The sequence below is a fragment of the Babylonia areolata genome, chromosome 7, assembly GCF_041734735.1.
Source record: "Babylonia areolata isolate BAREFJ2019XMU chromosome 7, ASM4173473v1, whole genome shotgun sequence".
Lineage (NCBI taxonomy): Eukaryota > Metazoa > Mollusca > Gastropoda > Neogastropoda > Buccinidae > Babylonia > Babylonia areolata.
Genome location: NC_134882.1, coordinates 23,649,929 through 23,662,638, shown reverse-complemented (window position 1 = coordinate 23,662,638; position 12,710 = coordinate 23,649,929). Strand labels below are relative to the sequence as shown.

Sequence of the window (12,710 nt, the reverse complement as noted above, 5' to 3'; positions counted from 1 at the left end):
CATAACAGAATCACAAAATCTACCCATGTTACATTCCCACGGACAAATAATTATTCACAAACTACCACTGTTGAATATTACGATTTAATCTTAAAGGTGTAACAAAAAACCAAATAACCCTAACAAAATGTAAATTGATGTGGATTCCAGAACATCACCGCGTCAGTTTGTGCTTTTCTACCAAAGTTGTTGGGGACGAGAGAGAGAGAGAGAGAGAGAGAGAGAGAGAGAGAGAGAGAGAGAGAGAGAGGGGCTGGGAGGGGGGGGGGGGGGGCGAGAGAGAGAGAGAATCACTTCATACGCTTTGCTAGCACAGCTCTGCGTAATGTTGGTGATGCAGTTTCGCACATCGTGAATATGAGCGACTTCCCACTTTGGGGCCCAGAACCATATCAACGAGACTTTGCTTCCATGGTTCCCCCGCCAAGAGATCTGTTAGTATCCACACACACACGCACACCAAGGGTCAATGGTAGTTCAGCAAGAGGCAGTCATCCCGCGGGCGTACCAGGAGACAGGACTGTGGGGAAATCCAAACACAAACATACAAACAAATAGGGGAATGAAGCAAAATCCCACGTGTGTAATCTTGACTTCTCAAGTATGGATGCTTTCAACGCAAACATTAGGTTTGCTAATCCCAAATGAAATCATTCTCCACACGCTGAAAAATGAGACTTCCACGAGAGAGGAAGTATAAGCGATAATAACACTAAAAAAAGGAAACTATATATATGATCAAGAGCATATGTAAAAACTAAAACCCATTTAGGAAAAAAAGGTTACAACATTGCACGCCAGGAAATAATAATATCACACAGCTTTTCAATAGCATGACCGTAAACATTCAGTTCCGTACAAGCCGAGCACAGCTTTCGAAATGTCCACAATTCTCTCAGAAGATTTCACTACATGATCTCAGATTTCTTTCAGAACGTGTGATTAACTATGTACAAAGTTTGGTTACAGATGGACGTCAACACGTATGCCACACAAATGGACTGCGATATCATATGGACGACACAATACAATGGTGGATGACGTCGCTTCACAGATGCGTCCTTACCTCAAAACTAACAAATACTCTGGATGGATTACACATTTCCAGAAAATGGAACATAATAATTTACCTTCTCACAAAGCACTTTGAAATGGTTTTATGACTGCAGACATTCAAATGTGTGAGGGACACACACACACACACACACACACACACACACACACACACACACAGAGGTTTGACCTGTATCCAAAAGTACCTCAAACTCAGAGCCTTTCGTATTTAATTTACTGACACACACATCCTATGATGAAGAATGAATAAAGGTTACAGTCGCTTTAACTTGCTTTTTGCATTTATCTCAACTGTATTACACCATAGACAATATTTTTGCGCATATCTGTCTCTTTGATTTTGTCCAGTGATTGTTAGGAACGACAGGCCAACATTTCAGTCACAAATAAGAAACTAATCAAGATTTCAACTTTCTATTTTTCATTGTGTCATCGTTTCATTAATGTACGATACCAGCTTGAACTTGGATGCTTTTTTTTTTTTTTTTTTTTTTTGTTTGTTGGCGACCAATGAAAGATACAAGGACCAGACAGAAATTGACGCCACTCAGACTATCTATGAGCATACCAGTGATTCTTCTGCTTCTTCTTCATCCTATTATTATTATTATTGTTGTTGTTGTGAAGATAACAAGCCATCTGAATATACGATCATTTCCCACGCAGTCACCATTCTCTTTGTTTGAAGCTCGTTGGAACATTGCAAACCAAGCATACACAACACTTTCGCAATGTTTATGACGCAAAGTTAAAATTATTTATTTTTGTCTTTCATACCCCTGAACGAGACACACAACATAAGATTCAGCAGTTTGATGCTGTATGAGAGTGGTTGTTGACAGAACCCTCAAATGAACAGGTCCTGCCCCTGAAGGAGAGAGATCAGACATGCATGCCTACACTCCATACATCACTACATGATATGCGGGAAAAGGACAACCACATTTTGTATGTGCGCTTACTGAATCAAATTCACACTTCAATGAACCGAGATGTACGATCTACAACAGATGTTCTGGGTAATGGAAGTGCTATAAATATTATGTGCAGTTTTGTGGTGTATATGTCCATACGTCAAACGAAACTTCTGGAATAGTACTGTATTGCATGGTATGTGTCACATCCTATTCCTTTGTGACAAACTCGGGGTTCTCTCCCCTGAACTGGGAGGGGATAAGGGTGGAGGCAGTGGGAGGAATCCCCAGCGCAGGGCGCGCCACCTATTTTGTTTTCTGACTGCAAGTGGATTTACTTCCCTGTCAACGAGGATTCTTATGTAAGAATATTGACAACAGCACTGTTGCTCCCGGCAGTTCTTTTACGTGCGCGAAAAGCTGTGCATCATTTATCGTCTCACCCGAAAGACTAGTACCCAGACCACCAACCAGGGTCTCAACCAGGAAGGGGGGCGGGGAATATTAGAAATTGCTGGTCTTTGTGCGAGAATTGATCCCAGGACTCTCCCTTTCTCATCTCCTTGAAGTATTCATTCAACACTGCAATATGTCAGATCACTTTGAGCGTTTGAGACTTCAGTATTCTGTTATTTCAAAATGAGTAATGGTGTGCGTTTTTTCCCCCCCTTTTTCGAATATATCTTTCCAAAAACTATTGATGTGCGAGATTTGTTTATACACACACAGACAAAGAAAAGTGCCTGTCTATTAGAAACAGCAACACTATGACTGAGTGAAGGATTCAGTTGAAATGGTTGAAACCTGAATGAAACGCATAACTCTTTCAGACCTTCGGCATCTCCATTGAGATGCCGTGAGCATAAAATAACAAACAGCGACACAAGTAACAAAGAAGAACAACGACAACAAAAACGAAAATTGAATTTATCAAAAACTAAACAAAAAAAAAAGTTCATGCAGATTCAATAGAGCGGGTCAGTCAACGCAGAATCGGGTCACGTATGTGTAAGTGATAGTGACACATTGCACCTAAATACATCACACAATTATGAAGAGAATGCACATGAAAAGAACATCCCCGTCAGCGATCAGCATGGTGCTTTCATCCTAGCCGAGCGCCAGGACCGTCCAGGTATTGATGAGGGGAAGGAGGGGGGAAGGAAGGGAAAGTGATGGGAAGCAGTACTTAGTAAGCACACACTGGACACAATGAAGAAGAAGAAGAAGGAGAAGAAGAAGAAAAGAAGGATACAGGTAATATGCAAATGATGGAGCGAGGAGAAAAAGAAAGAAAAATGGATGAATGAATGAAAAGGCAAAAAAAGACAAAGGTGGGAGACAAAGAATGGGAAGAAAAAACAATGAAATAAAAGGAAGAATGTATGCATTATAAAAAAAGAATTAAAAAATATGTTAAAAGAAAAGATAGAAACGAAAACGTCTTCTATTAATGCTCGGGGTTGAACACACTCAGAACCAAACTGTAAATCAACGACGGGACTGATTCCATGCATCTTTCCGTCAAACAAGATTTCAAAGTGATAAGTCAAATCATCCTTGTTACAGGGGACACCAGACAAAGATATAATAATGTTAAATGAATAAAAAATAATGTAATAAAAACCACGTTATACAATGTCAAATAAAACATAGATGTATAGTGTAAACAAAAAAAAAGAAAAAAAAAAAAAAAGGGAAACGATGTGTCCCGCAGGAACACTTAAAATGTAAAGCACCCTCCACTCAAAGTCATTGCAGCGCTTATTCAAAACTCTATGAACAAGAAGCGTTAACAAAGGAATAACATCAACAACTGTCAATTTGCATTTTTTTAAATACTTTTTTTTATTTTTACCCCAAAGTGGGTGAAGCGGGGAGCATGACTTCAGAGGAGCAAAATCGGGTGCAAAGAAGGAAGGTACACAATGGTTAAAACAAACCATAAATCACCAGGTATGGATGGCTTCGATACCACAAGACGAACGTGGGAGAGGGATGGGGGTTAGGGGGGAGGGAGGAAACCGGAGGGGAGGAGAATAATGGTGAAGAAAGAGTACTGATAGTAGAAGTAATTGGTCGATAAAACTGCGCACAGTATTAAGGGTCAGGGAATGCGGTAGAACAATGTTAACCATGTTAACTCAATGAAAACCACGTGGAAAGCGGAACGCAAAATAAAAGAAAAACACATATTTTCTGTTTCCGATATTCTATCGTATAATATTATTGTTTCATTAATTCATTGACTGAATGGTGGATCGGATACACATGCACACATATGCTCGAGGACGTGCACACACACACACACACACACACACACACACACACACACACACACACACACTGAACACACAAACACACGGAGAGAACCTCTCTCTCTCTCTCTGTCACACACAACACACACACACACACGCGCGCGCGCACGCACGCACGCACGCACACACAGACACACACACACACACACACTTATTATGGGAGCACTAGTTAATCAAATCTCTCTCTCTCTCTCTCTCTCTCTCTCTCTCTTTCTCTCTCGCATACCCCACCCACATACACTATACCCCACTTCCAGCAACACCACAAACATCATTATCGGCATCATCAGCAACATCATTAGAATAAAATAAAAACATGAAGGTTTAAACGGATACATGTCTATGTCCACGCACATACAAGGACCACGACCGGCAACGTTCTGTGGACAGCGATATAAAAGTTAACACTGCACACGAATTGCTACACCAGCTTAAAACATCAACAAACTCCCTGAAAGACAGACACCTAACACTGTGCTTGTCGTCCTGTGAACAGATGAATAAAAAAAAACTATAAAAAAGATAATACAGAAATAATAGGCTAATAATAATAGTAGTAGTAATAATAATAATAATAATTAGTTCTCATGCATATTTATTCAGGTTTCGTTAATCTCATGATGGAGTTTCTGTGAATATTGCATTCTTTCTGTTCAGTTGCTTTGCGTGATATATCCATTTGATGGTGACTGATTTGGTTAAAATCAAAACTCTGTTAACGCAAGAAGCATAATTTGTGTAGGTGCACATAATTACATCAAAGCAGAACCAAACAAGGGCCTAACTCCTGATTTACGGGCCTGTGCTACTTTATCAGCATCGTACAATACACACACATGTATATAGTACTATCTAGATGCCCGATCTTCATGTGTGCACTAAACTCGCTAAATCAAATAACAGCATTTCTATCTTCTTTATTATGGCCAGCTGGTCGCTACATACAACACCACGAACTATACAAAATCAATCCTTATATCTGTTATCATTCTGAACGTTAGCTGTTTGATATTTATAATATCCAATGTGATAGTCCTTTGATTTTTTTTTCTGTCAGAATGTATGAGAGGTAGCTGTATTGTTATTCATAGGTCTCAGTCACCATTCCCTAACCTAACCTAACATTCGATAAGTAAATTAACTGTCGAACTTTTTGTTGTGGGTAGTTGTTGTGAGTGAACGAGTGAGTTTGTGTGTGTGTGTATGTGTGTGTGTGTGTGTGTGTGTGTGTGTGTGCTGTGTGCACGTGCGTCCGTGTCTTCGTGCGTGCGTGTGTGTGTGTGTGTGTGTGTGTGTGTGCGTGCGCGTGTGTGAGGTGTGTGCGGGCACGCGTGTGCTGTATACTTCAACGCAGAGAACAGAACATTTTGCATTGTTTTCAGTTTTGTTGCTTTTGCATACACACAGATATGCACGCACACTCACTCACTCACCTTAGAGGTTAAATAACAACCCATCTGCCACATGTTTTGAGTCGGATATACAAGACTTTGTGCAGGCGCTGTTTTAAAACATACTCGTCCTTATGCCACAAATGACTAACAATAATTCCATAATTATGACAATGATTTATTGTAATGATAATAATATTACTAATAACAATAATGATAATACTATTAATGATAATAATAATAATAATAATAACGACACAGTGTGCCAAAGCACACACAACCATAATTATTTATAAAAAATAAAAAAAAGAAGAAGAAAAAAAAAAAAACGAAAAAAAACAAACAAACAAACAAAAAAACCCACAAAAAAACCGACGAGGGGCGCAGGAAGTCAAGAACACACAGCTGATAGATTATCTCCCTTCTGGGGGAGAGTCTGACAACGCTAACTGCTCTGTGTCTTGAAACGCACAGCACAACACCCCTCTGCTTAGAATAAATACCAAATGTCACCACTTTCTTGTGGGTGAAGACAAAGAAGATGAACAGACCTGTCCAAAAAGGTCTCTTGAGTTCTAAAAAGAACGTTTGCAGGTAAGAATACATTATATTATACTTTATCATCTTTGGAGTAAGATAAACTTTAAGTTTGAATACCTAAGTCCGAATGTAGAGTAAAATGCTTCCAGGAGTTCTGATGGAAAGGAAAAAAAAAGATATCCGAAAAGTGTTCAGCTTCCAAGAAATATACTTTATGGATATTCATGAAGATATGAGAAAATAAACGACAGAAAAAAGACAGAAAAGAAAAAAACAACAATATAAACAGACGAAATTAAACTGTCACAAGAGTAACTAGAGATGCTCAAGTCAGCTTTTGCATCACTACGTACAACTTGACGCTCCAATCAAAACAGATGCCGTTTTGTGTGGCAGTTCGCAACACATCGTTTCCTTTGGCAGTTTTGTAACCGATGTGATTTCCTGTGGCAGTTCGTAACCTTCGTGAGACAAAGAAAAATACAACAGAGGAGAGCCCACGTGCGCATGTCGCTTCCAGACCTGCTCGTGAAGCCAGACCAGCAGCTCCTGCCCTGTCCTGCATCACACACAATCCATCAGCCAACTCCCCGACAGTGGGGAGCGAACATACAACCAGCTCCACCCATCCTCAGACTGAGAAGTTATGGGAAAAGTGGGTTAGGGAGTGGAGAAGGTGAGGGTGAGTCAGAGACTGGAAAGGTCTCCCCACTCAATAGATGGAACTTGTGGAAGGTGGGGGAAAGGGTTGTTGGGGGTTGGGTGGGTGGGTGTGTGGGAGTCGGGGTCAGGATGGATTCCGAGGAAAGAGCAGTCAATCAATCAAGCCGAGCACGAAACAGCAAAAAAAGGCACCACCACCATCACCATCACCATCATCACCCCCAGCCACCGCACCACCACCACCACACTCCCCACCCACCCACACACATATGGATGTCCCTGCTTAGATCCTAGCCTCTCTTTCTCTCTCTTTCTCTCCAGCTCTCTCTCTTTCTTTATCGCACTCTCGATGTCGCGCAGAAGAAGAGGCGAGGGTCTCCTCCTAAAACACCCCTCCCTCTCCCTCTTAGAAGCCCTCAATGTAGCAGTAGGACACCATGGCGGAGATGAGGACGTAGATGACCCAGAAGGACACCAAGATGGTGCTGGTGATCGCCTTCTGGCAGCGCGGGCCTCCCAGCTCTCCGCCCACGCTGGGCCGTCTCCTGAGGAGCAGCATGAAGACGGTGAGGAGCGCCATGACGCAGAACACGGTGACGGACATGGCCAGGGTTCCGGGGTTCACGTAGAACTTGTTGCCGTGGGCGGCGTGGTAGATGGCGGCCATGCTCCAGGCGATGCCGATGCCCAGGAAGACGTTGACGGCGTTGGAGCCCGTCACGTTGCCGATGGAGGAGTCGGCGTAGCGGTCGTTGATGGCGGAGACCTTGCTGGCGAAGGTGTCTGGTGTATTTCAAAGGAAAAAAGCGGGCAGGAAGTTAGATATTGCTTCAGATGAGGATTGTATTGTATTGTATTGTATTGTATCAGATGTTGCTTCAGAGGAGGATTGTATTGTATTGTATTGTATTGTATCAGATGTTGCTTCGGAGGAGGATTGTATTGCATTGTATTGTGTTGTGTTGTGTTGTGTTGTGTTGTATTGTATTGCATTGCATTGTATTAGATGTTGCTCAGGAAGAGGATTGTACTGTATTGTATTGTGTTGTGTTGTATCGTATTGTACTGATTTGATTTGTATTGTATTGTTTTGCATTACATTGTATTGAATTGTGTTGTGTTGTGTCGTATTGTATCGTACTGTATTCTATTGTATTGCATTCTTTTGTATTGTATTGTATCGTACTGTGTTACAAAATGATGGTGGCGGAAAACAATACCAGGTAAACAACTCCTTTATTGAAAAAACAACAACAAAACTTTCCAAGATACTGTATACTGCTGGCGGCGGGTGGTGTGTGTGTGTGTGTGTGTGTGTGTGTGTGTGCCACAGCAAATGACCATTACATCTTGGGAAAAGAGTCATCTGTATGACTGATAAGACAGCAGATAACTCTGGTGGGCTCATCAAATATCTCGGCAATAAACCATCCAATCTTAAGACACCACTTACAATATACAAACATATCGATAGGTAGATAGATAGATAGATAGACAGATATAAAGTGTGTGTGTGTGTGTGTGTGTGTGTGTGTGTGTGTGTGTGTGTGTGTGTGTGTGTGTGTGTGTGTGCGTGCGTGCGTGCGCGCGCGCGCGCGTGTGTGTGTGTACCTGACTATCTAATTGCCTGCCTATATGTAGCCAAGTGCTCAGCTGGATTCAGATACTGCTTCACACACAAGCTATAGCAGAGGTCTTTTTCACAGCATGCCCACCACCGGTCGTCATCGGCTCGTGCAGAATGCGCCATTCGAATTGTAAATGCAAAGTCTCTTTTAAACAACTGCTCCTAAACATCTATTAAATCAAGTCTCTGTATAATTTATTGTCAGAATATGTCTGTTGTGCCTACACACACACACTGTAATCAGTTAGAAGCATATTCTATTTCAGTTTAATCGTTCGTCAGTGTAAAGATTTCAACTGACGCTAAACTTACGTCATTTTGTCTTCCTGTCACACATAATGCTACAGTCTACAATTCTGTATGTGACTGTTGTTGGAAACTAAAACTACACCATTATTGTGTTTGGATGAGAATAGATTAGGCATTCAAAAATTACAAGGCCGATTTTCATTGTCGACACTTAACGACAATCACTCCACAACCAGTGTCGCTCGGAGGTTTTGGCTGAGTTGAAAACGGTGTTTCTGACACACAGTATTTAATTAATATCTCTTTTGTCAGATCGGTAAAGTACAAGTATTTTATACTGACAGAATTTTCGCAATTCCATCTTTATTTCCATTTGTGTTTGCCTAACGCAGTTTGTAATTTTCAACGATGGACTTGTTAAAACTGACCCTTTTCAGGTTACTTAAATTAAGATTATAAATTCATCTTAAATAATCAATACTTCATTTTATACTCATTAGAAAGTAGGTGTTGAGCTGTTTCTTTTGCGACCAATCCGACGTAAATCGGTTCAGGAATCAATTAGAAATCTATCACTGAACACCTTGTAACAAACAATTCTAATCAAATTTAGCCCGATTTGAGCCGATTTGCTTCGCAGCACACGCAAGCGTCTTTGCAGTTCGCATAATGTGCATAAATAGACGGAGTGGATGATCACTGGTCACTTTCACCTGGCCAGTCACTGGCTAGAGCCTGCTCTCTCTCTCTCTCTTGCTGTGTCGCAAGCAGTGTGTGTTGCCGCAAGGCCAGCGTCATCGCCACATCGCTGCATTGTCTCGTCTCTTCTTTATTCTTTATCTCTTCTTTACTTAATATTGTAATAACACAATAGAAAAACCCTTTTGTGACTGGCCTGCTATATGTCTCTGGGCCAGAGCGTGGATCTTTTCTATCCTTTCAGTTTAAATTCAGTAAATCAGCAATTCTTTTGTACCGTCCCCTTTTATGATATTCCACTCGGGTACACAACTACAAAAGCATATATATATATATATATATATATATATATATGTGTGTGTGTGTGTGTGTGTGTGTGTGTGTGTGTGTGTGTGTGTGTGTGTGTGTAACTCCATATGAAAAATAAAGAACAGTGTTTGAAGAAAACAACAACAACAAAAACAACAAAACCCCGACGACTGACCGGGGACACTGGTGCCCAGGGCGACAAAGGAGATGGCGGTGACGGCGTCCTTCAGCCCTATGGTGCAGCCAAAGCTGGAGGCCAGGTCGCCGATCACTGCCGTCAGCACGCCGATCATCAGGATGGACACCACGAAGCACGCCCACCCGCCCCAGTAATCTGTAGACACCATCATCACCACCATTATCCTTCTTTCGTCATTGTCCTCGTTATCGTTTTCAGTAACAGAAGCATTATCATCAGTCTTTCCTCATCGTCATCGTTATCATTTTCAACAACAGAAGCATCATCATCGTTCTTTCCTCATCGCTCTCATTATCGTTTTCAGTAACAGAAGCATCACTATCAGTCTTTCGTCATCGTCATCGTCATTTTCAGTAACAGGAGCATCATCATCTTTTTTTCTCTCCATTCATTCATCGTCCAATTCAATATTTTCATCAACAGAAGTATCTGATATAACACACGATGAAACATTCGACCAGTCATCTGCAACAAGCGCCAGTCATCGTCTTTGTCATCCGTCATTTCCACGTCCCCCATCATCACTGCCAATGTCCTCGTCAGCTTCATCTTCAGCATCACCAGCCTTTGGTTTATGGAGAGAAAAAAAAATCCAGATACAGTGCCAACGTCAGGAGAAACAGGATGTAAGAGGCCCAGCCGCTCCAGTAGCCTGTGGGGAAAGAAGGTAACATAATCATCATCACGGTCATCTTCAACAACAGCAAACTGATCTCCAGGAGGGATGTGATGAAACAGGCCAAGTCATCTCCAACATCGGTATTGTCTTTGCCATCATCATCTCCTACGAAAGGAATACTCAAAGAGTCACGATGGAAGAAGCAAAGTGGTTGGAGTGATCTGCAAAAATCGCCAGCATTTTCACCGTCAGGTTTAGCTGTCTGGTCATTAGAATGGTCACGACAGGAGACAGGCATTCATCTCGATAATCCACAAACAAGCGACATCATCGTCTTTTTTTTGTCTTTTTTCTTCGTTCTCGTCATCTTGCTTTCGATCGTCATTCTGGACATAATGAAACAAGCTCACCATCCAAATAAAACCAAGGAAATCCTCAACGTTATCGTCGTTGACGACATCAGTGTCAGTTTGGTCTTGGTCCTTATTCGTTTACATCGTCATCGTTGTAACATTTGTAATCCTCACCAGAAATACTATTGCACTGGCGGAATTACTTTTGATTCCTTTTGACAGTGACTATCCATTAAACATTCATAAAGTACAGACAGACAGACAGAGGGACAAAGAAAAGCCAAGCCAAGGACTAACCGGTCGGGGGAATCAGAGCGAAGAGGACCTTCCAGAACAGTGTCACGAAATGCATGACGTAATCCATGCAGGACGGCAGCTTCTCTTCCGCTTCCTCGTCCGCCTCGTCATCCTCCTCGTCCCCTGAAAACACGTCACAGAGTGAACAGGAAATGAAGCAAAGCCAAGCGGTCAAACCATACTGACACTCTCCTCTTGTAGCGGGCAGTTTCAAACTGAACAGGTATGTCTTTACTTGTTACGAAAACCCCAAGTTAGATCCCTTTGTTATTTATATGCTTTCAGAATGCTCGACAGTATTTGCTCTAATCACACGTTTTGCTGATGCTACTTTTCTTACACCATTTAAAGGTAAAATACCTGCAAAATTTAATATAAAAAAAGAAAGAAATTCTTCAGGGAAGTTGTAAGATCGCAGAGAAATATTTCTTGACCATGTAGAAACTGGACCTGATTAATGCAGCAGCAAAGTGCATGGAGTGTTATTTTCACCCTTACTTGCATGTCAGTAAATACCCAGATATGTTGGTGTACATGGAATTTCCCTTCCATCAAGACAAAATTATGGCCATATTATGGGGTTCATGCCATTTCTGAAAATAACCACGTCAATGCGTCCTTTCTGTGGAAAAAAACATTATCCTTAATGTGCTCATCCAACTCATCAAAATCTGTTTGATGAAGTTTGTTTATGTGATATATATATATATATATATATATATATATATATATATATATATATATATATATATATATATATATCACGTAGTTCTGTCCATTTCTTAAAAGAAACATTAATCAAAGAGTACACGTTTTTGGTGACATGATTTAACATCATTATACGACTCAAAGTAGCCGGTACACGTTACTGGTGACATGATTTAACATCATTATACGACTCAAAGTAACCGGTACACGTTACTGGTGACATGTTTTAACATCATTATACTACTCAAAAGTAGCCGGTACACGTTACTGGTGACATGATTTAACATCATTATACTACTCAAAAGTAGCTGGTACACGTTATTGGTGACATGATTTAACATCATTATACAACTCAAAGTAGCCGGTACACATCACTGGTGACATGATTTCCGTACAGTACCTGCACTGACGGTGATGGCCTCAACAAACTGCTCTCTCCACGAGGAGGTGCCGACCACCAGGGACACGTTGGCCTTCTTCAGCAGCTTGTCCACCACGCTCTGCAATCATCACACATCTGTCAGTGTCGTCACCACCTGTCAGTGTCGTCACCTATCAGTTTCACCATCTGTCAGTGTCGTCACCACCTGTCAGTGTCGTCACCTATCAGTTTCACCATCTGTCAGTGTCGTCACCATCTGTCAGAGTCGTCACCATCTGTCAGTATCACCACCTGTCAGTATCACCACCTGTCAGTGTCACCATCATCTGTTGGTGTCACATCTGCCACTGTCACACATCTGTCAGTAT

At 41.4% G+C, this 12,710-nt stretch overlaps 1 protein-coding gene across 1 annotated transcript in view; it reads right to left on the bottom strand.

The window, feature by feature from the left end:
* Positions 1 to 6,068: 6,068 nt before the first annotated feature.
* Positions 6,069 to 12,710, bottom strand: part of LOC143283805 (sodium/calcium exchanger 1-like) — a 7,903-nt gene continuing 1,261 nt past the window's right edge. The window contains exons 3-6 of the mRNA XM_076590176.1: positions 12,361 to 12,460; positions 11,253 to 11,375; positions 9,960 to 10,118; positions 6,069 to 7,683 (exon numbers count right to left, since the gene is read on the bottom strand). Coding sequence (XP_076446291.1) covers positions 7,307 to 7,683; positions 9,960 to 10,118; positions 11,253 to 11,375; positions 12,361 to 12,460 — 759 coding nt within the window. The 3' untranslated portion in view covers positions 6,069 to 7,306. The remainder of the gene's footprint in view (positions 7,684 to 9,959; positions 10,119 to 11,252; positions 11,376 to 12,360; positions 12,461 to 12,710) is intronic.